The following is a 22,263-nucleotide window of genomic DNA, read 5'->3' as shown; positions in this document are numbered from 1 at the left end:
TAAATGCCAAATATTGGTAGAATTGCTTCGAGCGTTCTCATGATTCGTTTCTTCAGGAAAAACATATTGTCACAAATAATTATTTACTTTTTTAGTTTACAATAAAAAGTTAAGAAAGAACTGTAGAAGTGGTTTCTTAAAACACATCAATTTTAATCAAGTGGCTCTTAGTACATGCTTCATATTATTATGCCTGTGCTGCAACATTGCTCGGTACAAAACTATGTATGTGACCCAGATGTACAAAATTAATAAGAAACTACTAAAAGAAACGCCATTTCTGTGCAGAAATAAATTTAACAGTAAATTTATATAAAGTATGGAAAAGTTATTACTCCCTTGAAATGATTATGATGTAGATTAATCCAATTATAGAAACAGGATAAATAAAACAAAATGTTTCAATCGACTAGTTGCGTTCCCAATTGAACATCATCAGAATCGCTACAGAAAGAAGGGACAATAAATTGTTCTCTCTTTCTGTAGCGATCCTGATGATGTTCAATAGGGAACGAAAATATCGATTAAAACATTTTGTTTTATTTATACTGTCCCTGTAATTGAATTAATTTATATAAAGTGTTTGTAGTAATGCACTGTAAAAATGTGATTAAATCCAAATTTCTTGTCCATTTGTATACCAAAAACGTCTGCTTTTTTCATAAAAAAGTTATTGGATTTCATTAATTATTTATTTGAAAAACGTCACTAGGTATTTAGACAAATACGTTTCAATAAGAAAAATATTTCTAGTTTTGAGACTACAGAATTCGAATAATCCCAATGGAATTTGATTAATCCCAATGACCAATTCCTTTCATAACATACCCAATGAAATCGAAACCTCTTTCGTCACATTTTGCATTTCGATCGACCCACGAATTTCAGCTACCGTGGGTCGCAGAACAAGTTAGTGAAATCGAAACTTAAAAGTGCTTTTTCACCAGATTTGGACAAACGAATCTTAAGAAATGTCTTCATCGAGTTGGGTAAACATAAGACAGAACAATGAAAAGTGATTTATAGATGTTGTGCATCGGCACTCGTGTCACAGAGGTGACAAGTGCAGGAGGAGGTGCCCAAGGTGGCTACCTCCTGCGTGGGCAACAATCGAACCGACCTCTGCCCACCTAATTTGATACCAGACCATTTAGGGAAATGCTGCAGACCCGATATGTGCCAATAAACAATACGTCACTCGAGTGGGGTCAAAACTCAACAGTGGACCACAAGCAGAACCCTGCGGCACTCCAAGACCAGAGATTTAGTCGACTGGAAGTTCATTTAGGCAAAATGACGTAATAGTTGTGGTCAGGTGTTGTTATTATTATTTCTTTACTCTGAACTAATTAGCACAGCCCACAACATGTGACGTAAAATCATATTAAGGAAAGTGACAATATTAGCACCAAATGCAAAACTGACCAGTTGCAGTTGTTCCATTAGCGTGGGCACATTTATTTTAGTGGTATTTAAAACCCTAGTAGGTGTAGACTTTCTGAATGAGAATTTGGTAATATTTATTGAGACGCCCATGCGTTGTTGCGAGTTAATGATTGTTTTTCTTCATTACTAGATGTTTAATTTCAATTAATTTAATTAATGTTATTAAGCTTAAATCACAGCTTTGAACGCCCACCTGTTGATTGAGTCGCCATTAATAGTAAATTGATTAGAATGGAAGAGGAAAAACCTTCGTTTGCACATATGGAGGAGACACTTGCCTTTAAACGTCGAGAAACGTCATTAATAATTATGGCGTCTGAAATCATGTTTACAGAAAAATTGATGGATCATAAAATGTATCCGATTTTTTTTGGACAAGCTTAGTGAAGAAGAACTATAATTGATTCGATTTTTTTAATCCTGGATTAAAGTTCTACGAGTTCTACGCACGCCTAACTCGAATGTAATAAACGATGCATCACCACGAACTCGCGATGGTCGTACAGTTGTACATAATTCTTCACTAAAATGGTAAAATTACAACTTTTTCCTTAAACTCATAGGAAGTCTTTATTTAGATTTGTGGTCTATTGTCTTGTAACAATAGACCTGCGACAGATCCTTGTGGCACAAACCTTCTGATTTAATGTTGTTCGAGTCTTCACCTTGACACTTCTCGTGATAATCTAATAACTAGTGCATGTAAATTATGACACATAAAATATTATAAGATATTTATATGAAAAGAAGTAAACTGGTCAGTACCAAAGAAGGAAATAAAACAATTATTTTCAGTATAGTACGAGGAAAACGAGTTTAAATAAATAGGACGCGTGTAAACACTTCTAAATTTATTTAGATAAAGTGAAGTGCATTATGAAATCAAGGAAAATAAAAAGCAAAAATTACATTTTGAGAAGCGTGTAAGACAATTTTTGTAGTTCACTGAGTTAGAAAAAATGCCAAAAAACGGGTTTCCAGACTTAACAAAATAACGGACATTTCAACCATTAAAAGATAAGACCCTTTAAGAACCCCCTACTTTTCCTATCCTTCGACCAATTTATACACCAAACTGGAAACTTTCCAGAAGTGCTTTAATAAACGTAATCTCGTCTCAAAATCAGGTGTTACTAATCACAGGCATTTATCCATACTCTAATAACCGCGAAAATACAAACAACACCGCCTTTGTAGACCAAATGTCTTGTTTGCATTGCAAATGCCGCTATTTTTATTACATGCCAAATATTTACCGAACAAAAACTTACATTGTCTTCTCTCAGTCCGAAAACTCCTTACTCTGGGAATCACAACCTTTTTGCCCCACATTTTCAAACGACTGATCATAAAAACGACATTTTTCCGTTTAAAAACGTATAAAACTAATGAAATAATTGCCAAAGGAGAGTCGCAAATGAAGACTCAATTGCACCTCCACCCAGAAATTTCTATTTCGGTCACTCTCTAATTTATTGAAATTTTTTCAAATACAATAGTTTATTGTGCCGTTCACTTCGTAACGGCCTCGTCACCTGTCTGTGTTTATAGTGTAGAAATATTATAGTAACGCAAATAAATGAGAGGGATGAAAGGGTGAAGCCAAAGCAAATATTTAAATATTACGTGCGTACATGTTGTTAAATTATGTAAGTATAACAATGTCATTTGATAACATGCTGGTTCGTATTTCTGAAGTTGTGAGCAATAAAATATTACACAAAAATACCGACCATGAATTTTAATTTGTTTTAAAAAAATTAATTAGTTCCGTTAGAAACTTATTTTGGGGAATTTACTCTCCATTATTACAACAATAGTATTGTAAAATGTATACAATGAAATACGTATGCGAGTATTAGAATTTGTATTCTTCGACACTGTCAAAATTTACGGTGTTTCTCCCGTGTAAGAAAGTTTTGACAACTGTTTGACATTTGTCAATACGAAACGTCAGATTATTTTTAACAGATTTAAAGCAATTTTAAGCCTTGTTGAGTCTAATTCGAAGAATAAAACGTATTCAACTCGTCTTCGTGTAAATCGGTTCAATTATTCGACCTCGTGAATGAAAAACCACTCGCTAACACTCGTGGTTTAATAATCCTCTCGTGAAATAAAGCGTCCGATTTACACTGAGACTCGTCGAATATTAGAACTATTAAATAATAATAATAACTAAATAATAATAAAACTATTAAATCCAGATAAAATTATCTCGAAATAAATTACAAATAAAGTTAATATATTCCAACAATATTGGTGCACGTAAAAAATGGTTTTTAATACACATTGTGACCTTTACCTTTATTATCATAAAAATAGATAAAAATGAGACCAAACAGATAAGATATAACTAATGAAACAAAACTAGGTAAAACACCCAAACGAGGGTTTCTACTGATGCACTCTTTCTTAACTGTTTTGAAGCAAATTTTCTAATAAAAGAACTAAATTCGAAAAACCAACAGTCCATCACAAAAAATACTCCCAAATTTTATTATATAACACACAATCAAGCCTCATCAAGTGATCACTCGATAATTCATAATCATAACTAATCAGTACTGAAATTAAAAATAATCATTATTTTCCGAACATTTGAAGAAAAGATAACTAGAAAACAATGAATATAGCAAAAAATAAAGCATTATTGCAAATTAAGCACCAAGGCCATATCAAATCAAATTATTGACCAATTAATTATCCCATAAAAATCTACAAGTAAACAATAAATTTTTCTTTATCAGATTTAAATAAATCATCTCTCAGCCATCTACATTTTTGGCGAAATAGTCTGCACATTTCCTAACCCTCAACTCCGGTCTCCATTTTATCCAGTAACCTGACCCAAACAGTCCATCGTACGTTCAAGGTCAACCGGCTTTGCATACCTCACCTTTGCATTTGTATGTCGCTGAAAAATCTCGCACAGAGGTCACCACCGGTAACCTAACCTTAAACGAAACCAAAACACCATCGCGTTTTTTCGTAAGACACACGGGATTCGGTTGCACGCACTGCAGTCAGATGCATGGTACACTGTTTCGATTCACCATATGGGTTTATTCGATTGGTGAGGTCGGTGTGCCCACGTAGATAATCGAGTACATGTTGGAAGCTTTGCGGTTTCGAATCGACTAGTCACCTGGTCGAAGTTAGGCGCAAGCGCGACTTATGTAATTGAGAAACCGGCTTAAGATATAATAGAGGATGGGATGATATTTTTGACTGAAGATGCGGATTTGGATAAGAATAGAATAGGGAAAACAAAAAATGCATCTTGTTTTGAAGAGTATGTTGCTATAAACTTGATTTTATTTTTAATACTTGCTATTTGGAATACAACGTAAGTCCTTAAAAAAGGTTTAAATGTAAAGTTTCGAATATAATAATTGTGGAAAACTTCATCCCAACTATTTCAAATATTTTAACAATGATGCCGAAATGCAAAAGTGTTTGGAGAATTTAGTTTCTTTTCTATATATCCTCAAAGTTTAATAAAAAAACGACTTTATAAATAAAGCAAAAAAAAATTGTAAGGTAAAGTAAAAACTTGCAAAAATATTAAATAAAAAAAAAACATATTTATTTAGTTAGATACGTTTTCCCCTTTTGTCAAATTCTATTTTAATTTTCTTTCAAACAATTAACAGAAACCCTAAAGTGAAACACTGTATTCTGTATTCACGTAAGTGTTGCCGCTAAGCAATATAACGAAGCCGATGGTGACAGGTACCAGTGCACCCAAAACATTTCGCACTCGATTTGGGTTGGGTGACGACACTTCTTCATGCGAAAAATATTCTCATACATAATTATTATTAGCCGTAGGATATTAGGTCCATGTATCGTATTTTTATTATTTCATTTTATAAAACAAATATTTGTTAAATATTTTTAAATAAATTTTAAAATTTGAGTCTTTACATTTTTGTGTCCACGTATCCGGAATTCTGTTTCTCATTTGAAAGTTTTACGTCACTATCTTCCTCTTACTCCGACAACATACAGTGACATATAAAAACAAGGATAGACATATTGAGTAGGTATCGAAAACCCTCGATTTTCACAACAAAAGAAACAGGCACGAGCGTTCGGTTTGAAGGTGATTATGAAGATTTACAAGGGGTTTATGGCTTAGCGGCAACACCAGCGTGAATACTGTATAACTGTCAATAGCAATATCATTGAAGATCCCAGAAAAGGTCACTTTACAGCTTTAAATCTTTCGGTTATAAACACTGATTTCACTATACAAAGTGTTTATAAAAGAGGATAGATTGTAATCACTGTAATGATACTCGTAAACGATGACTGTTAATTCTAGAAAAAATTGATTTTTATCAATATTTAACGCAAAACAGTGTTCAAAAATTGGTAAGTTTGACACTAACACAGATACTGATGTTACTCATATGTTACTCATAGATGTTACTATTCAATAAAATTTTCACAACACTCTTTATATCATAAATACACACATTCTTTTCAAGCATCTTGCATAAAAATAAAATTAAAAATTAAAAATATAGAGCTTATTCCATATCTGATGGCGAACTGACAGTGACAGAAAAGGCAGTTGGAATTTGCCTACTTGGTTAAGATAATGAAATACATGGGCGAGCATTTTTTTCTCTAAAATTTCCTTACCTGTCATTTTGCAAGAGTTTGCAATCGGCTGATTGTAAATGGAGATTAAGTAGGGAAAATCATATCATAATCGTTAATGAACTTTTCATAACCGACGATAGCAGCGATATAAGCGAGTTTTGTTTTAGTAATTTTGAGGACGATATTGTTAGAAATATCCTTCTTAAAAATTGTTTTCATGCGTTAACAAATTAATAATCTGTTCATCATTCTTCATCTTATGTATGAGTACCTGCTTATTAGGTATAATTTTTTTAATAAATAACAGTGGCTTTGAAATACATTTTAGACGTCAGTTCGCCACCAGATTTCCTTATTCTATAAGGAAAGTATTGTAAGGGTTGAAATTTCACCTACCTGTATTTTTACATTTCTGGACGAATTATAGCTTCAAGACACCAAAAAAGTTGGTTTGGGCCATTGGGTCGTGTGTGACCAAAAATCAAAAATCGGCCGTAAAGCGGCCGCAAAATTATACGGTTGAAGATAGAATAAATTCATGGGAATAAAAATTATTTGGAATCATGAAATATACATTATTAAACAGTAAAATGTAATAAAATAAAAATAATAATGGGTCCCAAACTAAAAAAAAATTGCACCCCAGACTCGAACCCGCGACAACTATGATATATTTCGCGTGTAATCCGGCAGGTGGTTTGCTACTCGGATTTCCAACACTAAATTATTGTCGTAAGGATGTTTTCCAAATAAGTTGGATAAGGAAAGTCGTGTGATGTTCACACCAGATTTTTTTTCTTGGCCTTCAGCATTTTTGCCACACTTTGTGTGACATTTTGATGAAATCCAAAGAAACAGTTATTCTTAAACGTAAGTGTCTAATGTCTAATTGCCGATTGTATTTTTATTTTTCTCTAATTGAGATAAATCTAAGGTATTTTAATAGCATATCATGAGATAATTACGTCAAAATAACAGTTATCATTTCATTTAACAATGAAAACTGTCAACTATAGTTAATAAATAGAACAACACGTAACTATTTTGTTATCTCTGCTGTATATCAAAATATGTCAAATACGAAGTGATTCAAAAGTGTCGAACCATCTCTTGGAAAGAACATCCAAGTGAGTTAAAAGTTTCTGTGACAAAAAACTGTTTGAACTTGAGATATAACTCTTCAACGATTACATTTTGGGTTAAGTTTTTGGCCGTTCAGATCATGTATTCTTGAACTTAGTTAGCGGAAACAGCAGATCTTGCGACAATAAACAGATATCTGCTGAAAAAAACACGAATTTATATCTTATGATGTACAAACATTTAACAAACTAGCAAATTCAACAAAAAATTAAATCCGACAACAGAAAACAAGCGAGCTAATTTGCCTACATGATAATATGAAAATTGAGAGTTCTGTTTTTTCTCAAAAAAGGCTTGAAAAAAATCTGAAACTGAAAGTCTTCTATCACCATTCGAGAGTTGGTCCGACACATTTAAATCACCCTGTATTTTCATCAAAATCACTATTCATTTTCTAATTTTTAATTCATTTTATAAACTCGCACTTAAAATTTCCTCTGGCAACAATCATACATAAACGGTTCAAGGCATTTTTTTCAATTGAGGAATTTGCATTCTAGAAATCCTACCTAAGGTCGAATTTATACAAATAATCCGACACTTACAACCATAAAAGGTAAATCATTTATGTAGATAAACACTTGAAATAACAAATTTCAAACCCATTAACTTGTTGTTTATTTCAGCATTCGCATAAAGTAGCCCAAAGCATCTTTAATCCGTAATTTATTTATAGGGGGCCTGGAATCAGGTCACAGCAACTTATTTATGATAAAAAAAAACTTGTAGCCGCATCAGAGAGGGTTGTTTGCGTAAAAAAACGAGTTTATATTTTGAAGGAAGCTTTTGTAGGTTGGAGCTTTCATTAAGACAAATAAACATTGCCAGGAAGTTACCGACACAATTCTAGCTTTATTTCTCCAGGGAAGAACAGAGCTCCCTCCTGTATTTAGATTATTTTAATGATGCCAAAAATAATGATGAAAAATAAGTTTGGTCTTTATTGTATTATCAACAATTAAAATCGAATTATGTATAGAAGTATGAGGTAAAGTATCGCAGAAACGATTAGAATCGATTTCCTTCTTATCCAATTTGAAGCGGAACCCACCCAAATGCACTTAGATGCAATGAGTTACTAAAGACTCCTTCAACGACAAGGTTGTTGTCCTCTGCAGAAGCCAAAGGCTCATCTTTATGTGAGACCGAATTAACATCACTGTACGACTTCCAACGGTATCTTCTCTTGTTCCATATGGGAAAAGAAAGGCAGCATTCTAAATTCGTTAAAGTCGATCGGAAATGAGAAAAAAATCGCAATATCAACCCATGGAATGTGTGCCACTGAAAAAAAGTTGTAAATACTATCATCGACTTGTTAACAAATCGAAATTGTACCTCGAATATCATAAGTACAACTTAAATCTCAATTAATAAAGTACTTATACCAAAATGTTTGACACCATAATTTATTAATGCGCAATTTTTATACTCCGTAAAAGAAATATACAGAGTGAGTCATTTATAATAAAGACTAACCGATTTTCAGACGCAACCCAAAATACATCCTCACAGACAACTTAAGTTTGTTGTGTTTGATTTTTAATTATTAAGTTTAAATCAAAATAGTTGCTATGTCATTCATTAAATTTGACAGTATCATCAATTTCACTTTTTTTAAATTTAAAATTCATAATGTACTCAAATGACAAAAAAACTGATATGATCTTGATATACCAGCTGAATAAAAAGTATGGAACCAAGCGTTTTTTCGTAAACTAAGCACTTTACGAAAAAAAATAATTAGTGTAGCGTAAAGTACAATTAAAATGTGACCATTTATCAAAAATAACATTTTTCGAAATTTGTTAAAATTGCGTTCCGAGTTCATCACGAAGATTTTCCGAACTTAACCGAATTTGTCGTTTCATGCATTTGATCATGGGAGAGCTCTGATTTCTATGCAGATACTTTGAGGTGGTTTCAAATGAACTAACAATAGAAGAAAATGATTTGTTATTGGATTTTTTGATCCATCCGAAACCACCCCAAAGCACCTGCACAAGAAACCGGGCTCTCCAACGAACAAATGCATGAAACGACCCCTTCGGTTACGTTCGGAAGATCTTCGAGATGAGCTCAGAACGCAACTTTAACAATTTATTAAAAAAAAGTACTGACTAAAAAACAATTTTATTTAATTAGAGGTCATTTTTAGGTCATAATCTTTAATTGAAAAAAAATATCATGATGGGTTGCCATTCAAAAAAAAAAAAATTTCCAAAACTCGAAAACTAAAAGAAGTTTCGAAAAATATTATTCTTGATAAATGGTCACATCTTAATTGTACTTTACGATACACTAATTATTTTTTTCGTAGTGTTTAGTTTACGTAAAAAACGCTTGGTTCCATACTTTTTATTCACCTGGTGTGGAGAATACCACAGAAATGTTGTGACTGAATCTGTATCGTCAAAGGTACATAGTAGGACGCCAATTTGTAAAAAAAACTGACAAAGCTATCACAAATATCTTTGAAAAAATTCAAACAGTACATCAATTAACGCATAGGTGTATCTGAAAATAAATTTTGGGATGCGTCTGAAAATCGGATAGGGTCTTTATTATATTATATAACTTACCCTGAATTTGCGATTTCTCTCCTTAATAAATCTTTAGATAATATTTCTACGATTGCATATTTCAGTGGGTTTTGCTAGATTTAGAGAAAAAAATATCGTGGGCTTGGAGTGGGCTTTCCTGAACGACCCTGATCCAAATGGAAATGTAAGAATTCTTACCATCTGCGTTTACTTTGCTCGAAAATACACGTCCCAAAGAGTGAACTATTTTTTCGGATAGCTTAAGCAATTTATTGGAAAGCCATACATCATATCAAATTATCGATTAAATGTCCGTCTAATGATATTAGTAGATAAGTATTAAATAGATTAATTCCTTGCCTGTGGGCAATGGGATTGACTCCGCCTTCTCACGACCATAATTAAATTACAAAAAGATTATAAAAACAATTTAGATGTATTTAACTCGAGCAAAATTTCTCGTTTCTGGGGATGAGTGGCACACTCCAATAAGTCAACGCCTGACCCTAAAGGTTAACAAATTAATTCGAAATAAATTTTGACCCCTGACAATCCAAACTAACCGTAAAATTAACGGTAAGTCATCACTTATCTAAAATTTTCCAAAGCACGTCCAAACGACTCGAAAACGCACATCCAAGCAGTGAACCAATCGTGTAGGTGTTGACATTTTCCGATTTGGTGAATTTTTCGGTAAGTACATTTATGTATTTGTGTTAATGAGATTTCGTTGTGGGCGTTGCTAATTTTCGACAATTAATTAGATCATTATGTAACGTCAAATGTTACTTTCATTCGAAAAAGGTTGCGAAAAAAAAAATATATCAGTGTTCCAATAAAAACTTACATGGATGTTTATTTAAAAAGCATATGTTGAGGGATTAGGGATTTAATGATATATTTCCGGGAATGGTGACTAGAAAGGGTGGGATTTATTTGCAAATAGAGTTCTCGTGCTAGAGAACTATTAATTTTGATTATTTTGTCAGAGGTGCTAGCTATGCATGACTAGGGCCGGGGTAAAACCTCAAGAACATTTTGCATTAATATTAATTAAAACAAACCTTAGACCCTCAGTGAAAGGGTGACCTTTTTTTTTGATATTTGTTGAGAAATGTAACTTTTCCAGACTCATTTTAGTCAACAATGATAAACAACATTTTTGCCAACTTTTTTTTGAAAAGATTTTGATTGATTAAGTAGTCCTTCCCAAAATATTTACAGATAATAGGTATGCTCAGATAATCATCACTTCGGAGAATCAATGAGTTATTATCAATCAACCATTGATTGTTAATATTTGTTCACCTGTCTTCTGAATGTAGGTCCTCTTAATTTTTTTAAATTTTAATGATAAAAGTATTCAACAGTGAAAATCAAATCCAGAATACATACAATAGACGCAATGTGGCGCTCTCTGTAGCACAGCACCTAAACTATAGAAATCGGTGGAATAGAGAACTGTTAAAATGATATTTAAAAATTTGCTTACAGTGGCGAAAAATTGAACTAAACACCAAAATGCCGGTCAGTAAACCATCGAAAAGTCCGTGAAAAGTATTATTTCATAAGAGTTTATGCTCTACAATTAATTTAAATAAAACATTTATTTAAATTAAGTAAGATAATAACCGGTCTTTTTATTTGACAAATAGGAAACTTATTCGTTTTAACTACACAACTGAAATTTCAATATTAAATATTTAGAATGTTGTTAAACAAACCGTTGTGTAAAGAATGTGACAGCTTCTGTAAAAAGTCTTTGACTTATGAATGCGCTCTAACAATTTTTAACACGTTCGACCTATTAAACGATTAATTATAGACATTAGTTATCTTTCATAAGCCTTAACATTTCAGACGACGTGTTTACTAAAAGTCACATCTATAAAATTATTGATGATCTGTTTCGGTATTTCCACGTGATTCCATCTTTTCCATCTTACGTAGGTATAATGAAATAAAATACCCTAACATTATTCTCATTAAGCTGCTTTCTCATGGATTTTGAACATCATTGTATTTAGTCTTTATTTATATTTTTCGATAGGTACTTTAATTAAAATAAATAAATTCTTTGTGTCAAGGTTGTTTAAATTCTCTGCAAACAGGAAGAAAATATATCGAACACAATTTTAACACGCTGGTAGAACTGCAAATAGATTTTCTTAGGTTATGTAGTTACCTCCAATTGGGGTTATTTCATTTTTTCATTTTCTGTCTGGAAAAGTTAGATAATACAAGACAATTATGAGTAATTTATTTCCGGTTAAATATGCGATAGTACAACTGCTTATTTATACTAAAATATAGTAAATATCCTATTTTTTAAAAACGCTACTTTGTCGACTCACTTACTTTAACAATACAGTAGATACGATCGCTCGATCAGACAATGTCTCAGAAACAATCTGATGAGCTCTCTTTACTCTCAGTGTGAAAAAAACAAGCCTCCACCTATTATAATTAAACCCACAAGAACTAATGACTAACCATGAACAAAAGCTTGCATAAATGCAAATCCTAAGAGTAATTTCCTACATGGTGCAAGACCAACCATAAAAAAATAACTAACTTTGATAGATGATGTATCGTAAAATAAACAGTGCGTGCAACTTTGAAAAAAATGCATAAAAATTTAAAACGGCGTCTTAGTGAAAACATGGCAAGTGGCAAGAGTCGTAATCCCCACATTTCCTGACTGAAAAAAGTTCAATTTAGGCTAACGAATTTAAAGATGGTATTTCGAGATAACATGTTGACCCGAATTTGTTTCGTGGTGATTTTTCGCGTGATACGTGTCGGAGGGTGACCGCCGAATTTATGGGGTAAGTAGGAGGTGAGTATGAATTATTTTATTGCAACTACGTGTCAAAAGGTCTCATATGTGGTTTTTCTTTCATCACAATGATAATACATCATCCTAAAAGACATTGTTGTGGTAAAAAAAGTTAAATTACTACTATAATAAAAAGTGCCAAAAGTAATACAACACAACTGTTACTTATAAATTATTTATTCAACAATATGACAGTCATTTTTAACTTAAAAAATGACGGATAATAAAAAATAAAAAAATGCATATGTATTAAATTGCGGTTCCAACCACGTATTTCACAAAACCGAAAAACATTTATTAAAAATGTTTATCTAATCGAGTTTACCTAACTACACCATACCTATATTTTAGTGTCGGTGAATTTTAAAACGTAGATATCAAATACATTCTTCATAATCCATAGAATTACAATTACATTTATGAAAGAAGCTCTCAGTTAAAAAAAATGATCAGTTTCATCAAGTGAAAAAACCTCATTTTGCCACGCGAAATGATGACATGTCTGAATACATAATTAGATTACATAAAATGAGTTACAATTCAGTATTGAAAGCACCGTTCACAATTGAGATTAATTGTAAAGAAAAAGACCAATAAAATAAATATTCAGTGTAAACTACGATAGAAAAATCGTACTGCCCGCCCATGCCATTGCATACTATGAATGAATTAATTCACAAATTGCGTAATGGTCCATTTACGACATGCAGAATCCAAATGATGTGCACCATCGACCAAGGTCAAGGACCCAACCGGTGCAATAAGTTGCCGCTTGCTGTACCGAAGAACAAAGATGGGGCTGACAGACACGGAAAGGGTTTCTTGTTCGCATGCGGATGTGGGTGACCCAACAGGTGGCATGCCAATGAACAAAGCTTTTTGCGGCAAGAATGAGGAGAGCCGGAAGAAAAGAAACGGCAACGCTGAATAAGAAACGAGAAGTGATCGAATTTAGGTTGTTTCAAAGGTTTCCTCTTTTCTCACATTGTATTTCGTGATTTCACACAAAATGTAGCATCTTGACAATAGTTGCCTTGAACCCAAACATAGTTGGCCTCACACTGCTTGAAAGTCGTAATTACAAAAAGCAGAAAAATTAAAAGTTTTGCAGAGAAGCCTAAACGAATGCGTGTTGATACAAGGGTATCGTTAGGAGGCAAAGTGTACCAATTTAAGGTAGTTTTTGGAAAAACTACAAAGTGCGTCCTTGATATAAAGAATCAAACAAGGGGTCGGCAATAGTCACGGTTTTCAGTGTTATCGTCTTGGCGTGAAAATAACAAAACTATAAGCAATTTTGTGTGAATTTTAATTGCGCTTCCTTTATCTTTTGATAATATTTTTTTATAGAAAATAGGGCCCCTGAAAGCTGTAAATATATGGTGGAGAACAATATCTATATGTTTCAGTGGTTTTCACTATATCGAACTTTCAGAAAATCTGGTTTTTAACCCTACTTTACAACAAACAATATTCAAACAGGTGATTAAAATTAAATTATTGTCAAAATTTTTAATCAAGGACGCTCTAAACTGGGAGGGTAATGAGTAAAAGAAATTAATTTTAGACTTTAATTCTGTCTATATGATCTGTAACATAAATTTTAATTTGATTTTACTCAAAAACGTAAGTGTATCGAAATAAGGAAGAGACAGACCTCTTTTTTATGAGAAACTATGGAATTTAGGATTCTGTTGCTGAAAGTGGCAAGAACATACACCCAAAATAGTTACTGAGTACTTTTACTTTATACCCCCAGTTAAGGACGCCCATCATTAAAACTGTTAACTTTTTATCTTTGAATTCGTTTAGATCTATAAAAATTATCAGCTGTACCAAATTTTGTAACTGTTTCTAAAATGGTTTCTGAAATATTAAAAAAATAACATTAAAAAACGCATGCTTTTTAGGGGGTTTAGCTCCCTTACATAGTCCTCGTATTTTTGATACACATTTATAGGAAACTATTGTACTAAAATTGAATACATACTTTATCACGTAATTAAATTTATAACAATAAAAACAGAACACCCCGTATTTTTTGGATACCTATAATAAATTTTGATAACAGGAATAAGATACATTGCATTCAATTCCAATGATCATCAATCAATCATCTCTTCAAATCGACCACTAAGAAACATGACTGCTCATTAACTTCCTAACTACTGTTCTTGCAAACCCATTACAAATCCCATCAAAATAAATTAAGATATAAATCTTCAAAACGTCAAACAATGACCTCCACGTATTACGTAAGTAGGTATCATTTTAATAGAACAAACTTTCGTTTTTAGTTAAAAATTCACGTCTAGACTAGAATCAGGTTATACTATCAAATTACTAAAACAAAACGAAATGAGAGTTTTGTTAAAACTTTGTCATTTTATACATTTCACCTTTAACCTAGAGCTCTTTGACTCATTTTTATGCCAATTCTTATCTTTTGCCTTTCGTATTCTATTGGTCTAGTACCCACAATATTCACAATAAGAAAAGTGGAACGACTAATAGGCTAATAAAATCATAAAGAGAATTACATAAAAGTCGCCAATTTTCAGCAAATTCCTTGATATTTAATTTTATTATTATTACATGCAAGTACAATTTCGTTCCCATGGCATTGGCATATAAGTTAATTAGTGGTCAATCACATATATATTTCAATTAAAACAAAAGAAAACACAATTTTTGTTTCTCATTTATGAAATACACTAATCTCATAAAACAAACCGAGTTGCAATTATTTACATGAGGTGACAGACAAGACAAAGAAAACGTGAGAACCGGAGCCATGTCTAGCTCTCCAGACGAATCCAAGATTTACACTAACAAACTTATATTTCAGAGAAAGTTAAAACATGATCTGTTTTTTCTTGATAATCAAAGTTGGAGTCAGCAGAATTCTTTGCATATTTTACCACGTTTATCTCGGTTCATTCATAACCGAAGAAAATCTTATATAGGTTATAAACACGCAATTAAGTTTAGAGTTACGACCAAATTACTTACACTATAATGCTCAAACTTTGAAATTAGTCAACATGAGAGACTTGATTTTGTCACATCAAGGTTGAATTATTTTGCAAACACTTTTCTCAACAAACAACGATTTGTAGTAGTGTACGAGTATGTTTAGCTAGTCGTACATGTGCAAAAAAACCTGTCAAAATAAACACTTTGTCGTAATCGGTTTGTGGTACAAGATCAAAATAAGATAACTACAACAGAGGTTACATGACAAATGAGTGATCGCAAAGGTCGTACTATTTTTATCACGATCGCTCGAATTGCTCTTTGATGTTGCTTTGCCAAACAATCAACACCAAAACAAGTGACAATTTTAATTTATTATGATACCAATTAACAAACTGAGGAAGTGCCAATTAGTACCGTGTGGTAGGTATTAGAAAAATCTAAAAGCACTTTAATTAGCCAATTATTTTGATGTCATGTGATTTTACTCAATCATGCCTGCGAAGCTATCAGGAAAACTATCAGATACCTTAGAAAATTTCGAGCGTATCTATAGACTCACGACCAAAAGCAACGACGTGGAACGAGTAAAGTGATTTAAAATCGTGACATCAACATTATAGATGAGCCGCAAAGACAAAAATGAAAACAAAAATGAGACCAAAAAGACAAGTTATAATTGGTACTGTTTTTTAATCTTTTTATCGATATAATAAACAGTCAAAGTAAAATAAAAGATTTATTACATTCTTCGCCACTTGTGACGGTATAATTTTGTTATCAATCGTCTCTAATGACCATAACAGGTTTCAACATCCGCTGGTTCTTTGAATGTGGTGGCACTACTTCAACTACAACGATTTCAAATTCTATCGAGTCACATTGCTTCCTTTTAAGGCTTTCAACACTTCCTCTTTCGTTACAATAACAGAATCACAAAAATCAAAATCACGATCAGTGCCACTTTAGGATTTTGTCTCCCCACGGTCTTGACCAACAAATAAATAACAAACATTAAAATCAAAAGACGTGCTAACATTTCAAAATTTTGACAAAAGTGTCAAACAGCTGTTTAAACAAATTATTTCATCAAGTGGACAGCTGAACGACCAGATCTTTGTCCCATCAAACACTCATGATCGTAATGAAATGATCTCAAAGTAAACACTCGACTCATCATTGGCATAAATTCGTTCTTTACGTGACAATACAATTTTTAAAATGAGCACGTCTTGCAGGAATATCGTTTTAGCAGGATAACTGGAAGCTTCCTGTCACATTTGCAGATTCAATGACAAAAACCCAGTATTAACATCGCACTGTGGTGCTAATTGAAGGCAAATCGCAAGTGTACAACGAGCAATATCAATTAAGTAATTAAAGTTTATTCTCGAATATAACTAAGGTTAGGACAAAACCTGTTACGGGTGTTTTTAATTGAGTGTCTGAAAGCATTTTGTTGACGTTGCCAGTTTACATAATTGTGTCTTTATGGAACTAATGAAAAAACAAAACTATCAATTTTGTTGATCTTTCTACAAGTCGGTTGGAATTTTAATACTTCCACTGTATGCAAAGACGCTAATTGGACGTAATTTCAAACTAACTGTGTTTAATTGCACCATTTCCCCATCATTTCGTGGAATTATGAGTAAATGGAGCACGCCTGTCATGTATGGAAAATCAGCAGATGGGTACCTACTGAATAGAGAAAAACACAAAACAATATTTATTTTTAATCCTTTGTTATTGTAATTTAATAACTTTCCATTTCGCAAACGCTTATTACAATTTCATTTCCATTAACGCAATTAATGTTTCACTCGAAGGGTTTTCTTTTTAAATCTTTCATCTTTGATGTGTTTTTTATTCAATTCTAATACCTTAATAACAGTTTTAATACGACTTGTTAGTTATGCCAACCACAGTATGTGTTGTCTGGATGCCGCTTTGATCTTAATTATAATAGCCAACATACCAGAACAAAATTATCTGCTATAATTTTGCATCGAATTAAAAAAAAAACATATTTTAAAAATTACGGAAGAAGTACGCAATAAATACATACACAACTGGACTTTAAAATACGGCATGTCCCAAAAAAATTATAGGTACAAGACATATTTTGATTCAAATAGCCCATTTTCAGGAGAATATCCTAGTTGAGACAGTCTGTAGTTACCCCGATTGTAGAATTTTATTTTGTTTACTAACTTTAGCAATGTTTTGTTAATAATATTGCTACACTTGTATTAGTTTTAATAGTAAACGATCTCAGAACGAGAAAAACTCGCATCCACTCGTACCTATCCCTTCTCAACTCTCCTTAATTTAGTTTCACTAGGTTAATTTTCCACATCGATCACCCTTTGCACGCAAATTAACCTGTTTTACTCGTACCTTGATTGGAAACTAAACGATATAATAATCGCTTCATGTAACTTGCCGATGAAGAAAACACCCAAGAAATTATTATAGTGTAACGATGGGAAGTTTACGTTTTCTTACTTCCGGTGTTCGTGAGGTGAAGGTCGAAAGAACTGGTTCAAATTTTTTATCAATCATTTTGATGGGTTTATTTCACGAGCGTGAAGGTTGTCTATGAGATGCATGCCGCCAAGGCTGTTCTTAGTAAAGAAAAAAAACGCATGAATATTTGCTACTGTTGGTGGTACAACACTATGAGGTTTTAATGAGTAATTTAAAGTTTTTTGAACTGGAATTTTTGACGACTAATAAAAAATCTGTCTCTCTTGCAAACAATATAGGAAGGTCAAAAAGCGCTCCAAGACTTGAACAATAAACGGCATACTACCCGTCAATAAGTCATGTCCCGTAATCTGAAGAATTTCAATTGTGTATTGCTGCTCAAGTATATTTATTCTTGCTTGAGGTTTCATTTTGAAATAGACCACGAATTTAATTTTAACAAGGTGTATAATTTTAGTCACTAAATTTCTTTAGAATGTATTTTAAGAATCAGAATGGGATTTTCCCATGAGAGCCAAAATGTCCTCCCATCTTCTGATTCACAATTATGTATGTACATTTGTGAGGTAAGTGAATCAAAACTGGGCTATCTGAAGCATTTCCGGAGTTTCACTGAACAACACGACAAGTGTATCTATACGAAAAAATTCTCCCTATTCTTACCAAATGACAAATCGTAACTTAATCCGAATCATTTTAACAAAATTTAGAAAGTCAGACCCACACATATCAATTATTATTTATAACATCTCCACATCCCCATTAGCTAATTAGTAATTAGTTCAAGTAATTATATCTAATTATTTAACCAAGCAATGTGTAAAACAAAATCAAATTTTTATAATAAAACGCAGATAACTGTCAAAAACGCCCACAAAACAATTCGCGATAATGCATCCATCACGCAAACTGTCTAAAAATACTTGTTTACCTGCAATTCGAAGGACGGCCCTATCAGCACTATCAAGGGCCAGGACGGATAAGGGTTGCTCGCGGGTCCATTCCTGAAGGGTGGGATCCTTATCAAAATCCATTATTCAAAGCATAGTTTTCTGAAAAAAAATATAAAATGTAAAATTTTGACAAAAAAAACCTAAAAACGTGTTCAATTCTTATCAAAATGAGTTGTCATAAAATCGCCATTAATATACCTAAACACCGGTATCGTTGAACAATAGAAATCAAATAAGTCGAAAGCAATTAGAATTTTTAAATCAAGAATAAAGTACATAATTGTATGCCTACAAATATCTGAAGCATTCAAGTTTTTTCTAATATAATTAAAGTACCGATTAAGTCGAAAAATCCCAATCAACAAAACACTTTAATTAACAGAAAAAAAGTCAAAATTAGATTTTGCCGGAACTTAATAAAAAAATTCGTCTTGACTGACCATGACATCGCCAAGACCATATTGTGGTGCCAACAAGACTAAAGCAGTGCTTTTAAAACGATCAGTGCAGCTTCCTTAAAACACAAAACCTTTGTTTAATTAAAAATTAGAAAGAAATTCTTGTTTGGTCAAACTTTGGTAAAAATGTCTCTAGACTACATACTAAACGGCAATTTCACGCGTTAAAATTGTTACGTAACCGGTCAATCGATTCAGCTGTCAAATAAATTCGCCTTGGAAAAAATCTCGAATTTTCGTAAATCATTATCTAATAGTTCACGATTCATATTTGCCCCGGTAAAAAGCTGTTGGACTAGTTTCCTTTGGCGCAAACCACTTTTGTTTACTTTCACCTAATATGGAATAAAGTCACGTGCTTCGAAAAATGCTTTAGCGGTGTTTTACGTGGGCAAAATAATGAACAAATGGGTATTTCGATTGTCGAAATTGAGGTTGGTAGTGTTCACCACGATTTAGCATTGGCAATAACCATGAATCAGTGAAATATGTAAAAAGCGATTATTTACGACTGAATTACAAAAATTGCGTAATTGATGAGTTTATTGACGTGCTAAAGCTGTCATGACTTCCTGATTACACCCTCGAAACGAGAAAATGAGAGCGTTAAACCTGACCCTGGTGACAGATCTCCGCGAAGCAGGTTCAGTCAACAATTTCGATTTACAAGACCATCTCAGGAAACAATTTTTTGTGCATTGTTGACATTTTATTCATAAACAAAATAAACCAGTTTCATGAAATTTCGAGTCAGTTCTGCCAACAAGTATTATTAATTATTATTTACTTTTGGGAAAAAATTCTAGAAGTTCATAGAACTTTTCACAATAAACAGAACTAAACAAGATTTACACTAACTAATTTAATAAAAAATGATAACGTGTAATCAATTATGTGATAAAACAAAAGCTATAAACAATAAAAATGTTTCTCGCACTGTTCAAATTCATTTTTACTACCTAGTTTTGAACACCATAGAAAGTGAGAAAAAGATGTTCTTTGTTTGGTTTTAAAACAAACGCGCCGCTGTTTCAGTGAAACAAAATAATTTGACAGTTGAGTGACCCTTTACTCAGTCCAGATTTTTAGAGTAATTTAGATTTATGCCAACATTATTCGACAATTTAATTTTAATTTTAATTTAAAAATGAAACGAACTTTAAAATAGGCTCTGATTTTACAAGATGCCATTTTTTAAATAACAAATAAAGAAAACAAGAAAATACACATAAGTTTTAGTCGTCAACTCTTCACACATAATTTTTACCATTTTTTTTAACAATGACATGACTTGGACATTACAACTGAAGCATTCACAACTCAAAAAAAGTTATAAACATCTAAAACTGTATATTGTAGGGTAATATTTATATTTTGTTGTATTAATAACTTCTTAACACTCTACTGATCACAACTTGTGCAAAAATAAATAAATTTAAAAGGTAATAGTTTCTAAGATGCATAACCAAAGTTTGGATTGCCTCTGACGAAATCATGGCAACTTGCAATTTAAATTAATTTCATGGTTAGATAAATAAACAAATCTGATTTAAACCTATCGATGCCGCAATTATTTTAAAATAAAGAATCCGTTACATCTTCTTTAATTTCATTTAAGTGCTCTGGATGAATATAAAAATTATCAAATTTTTATTGTTTTGACACGTCACTGTCAGTTTAAGTGACATTTGAAAAATTTCCGCCGTCCTTGTGTCAAAAAGCAGGTGCAGTAACCTAGTTTAAAAGTCATCCCAACAAGAGGAAAACTCAAAAAACCTCTCCAGGAAGACCTCTCGACACTCTCAAATTTTCAAAAACCACTCGAAACTCACCACAAAATTAAAACTTCCGAATCGCTAGCATTAGAATCATGATAAAATTGTTAACAATAAAACCAACTAGGTACCAGCTGAACGTCAATTTCGCACATCAAACAACCTTTGCCACAGCACTGTTGACAATGTCGCACTCCTCCGCCACACAGTACACACACACACACTGTAAATTATTTTAATTCTAGGGTGAACTGGATGGAGTGAATCACTGAGAGGTTAGAAATAAAAATCAATACTGGACACGAACGCGAACAGCACGTGTACGTATCGGGTCTATTCGCCACTTTACCTCATTTCGGGTTCGATTCGTTTTTGGAAAATGTAGACGCGATTTGACAGTATGGGGGCTCCGTTGATTCGATGATGTTTCAAGGCGAAGGCAAACGAACTACACTTGCCCACGACGCCGCAAGTACTGTCAGTGAAATGCAACGTTGCCGGTGGCTGCAAAACACTAGTCGTATCACTTTGACAAAGTTGTGGGGACGCACGCCTGCACAAACCAAACAAAAACTGCTAAAGATATTTTTCGGAAATTGTAACAATAGAAAAATCAGAATTTCGAAGGAAGGTGGCAACACTGAACGCGTTTTAGATAAGGCGCGTTATACTGATAAAAAAAAACTAAAATGTGGTACTATCGTCATGTACCGCGTCATGGATACATATACAGAGTGCGCCAGAACTCGCGCCCCAGAGAAAATTTTCAAGTAAGGTAAGATACCAGGAACATGAAAAAAATGTTTAAAAAATTCTATCTGTCAAAAAATTTTGACATTTATTTTTAGACATTTGACATTTTTTATATCTATTTTATGATACTGGTGATCTTGTATATGTTTTTTTACAATTATTTAATAAAGGGACAAACATTTTGCCAATAAAAGCCACAAATAACATTGAACAGTGTTAGAATTTAGGATACAGCTTCCTTGTTTCCTCTTTTAATAGCCTATAGCAAAAAAA

At 32.6% G+C, this 22,263-nt stretch overlaps 1 protein-coding gene across 26 annotated transcripts in view; it reads right to left on the bottom strand.

Annotated features, from left to right (window-relative positions):
* The window catches only part of LOC123011861 (microtubule-actin cross-linking factor 1), a 75,987-nt gene extending 54,307 nt beyond the window's left edge, over window positions 1-21,680 (bottom strand). For 8 of the 26 annotated variants that reach the window (XM_044409518.1, XM_044409527.1, XM_044409530.1 and 5 more), the window contains exon 1: window positions 4,346-4,559. Coding sequence is in view for 5 of the 26 variants with exons in the window: in XM_044409520.1 (XP_044265455.1) it covers window positions 18,983-19,085 (103 nt within the window). In the remaining 21 variants the exon portion in view is untranslated. Of the gene's footprint in view, window positions 1-4,345; window positions 4,562-18,982; window positions 19,104-21,294 lie in introns of those variants that run through there. The other 18 variants (XR_006413165.1, XM_044409513.1, XM_044409525.1 and 15 more) reach the window with 8 other exon arrangements.
* Between the last annotated feature and the right edge of the window lie 583 nt (window positions 21,681-22,263).

This window comes from Tribolium madens, unplaced genomic scaffold, assembly GCF_015345945.1.
Source record: "Tribolium madens isolate multiple individuals breed KSU strain unplaced genomic scaffold, Tmad_KSU_1.1 Scaffold_91;HRSCAF=231;Tcas5.2_LG7, whole genome shotgun sequence".
In the NCBI taxonomy this organism is placed as follows: domain Eukaryota; kingdom Metazoa; phylum Arthropoda; class Insecta; order Coleoptera; family Tenebrionidae; genus Tribolium; species Tribolium madens.
The sequence above is the reverse complement of the archived record's forward strand: the minus strand, read 5'-3'. Positions and strand labels throughout refer to the sequence as shown.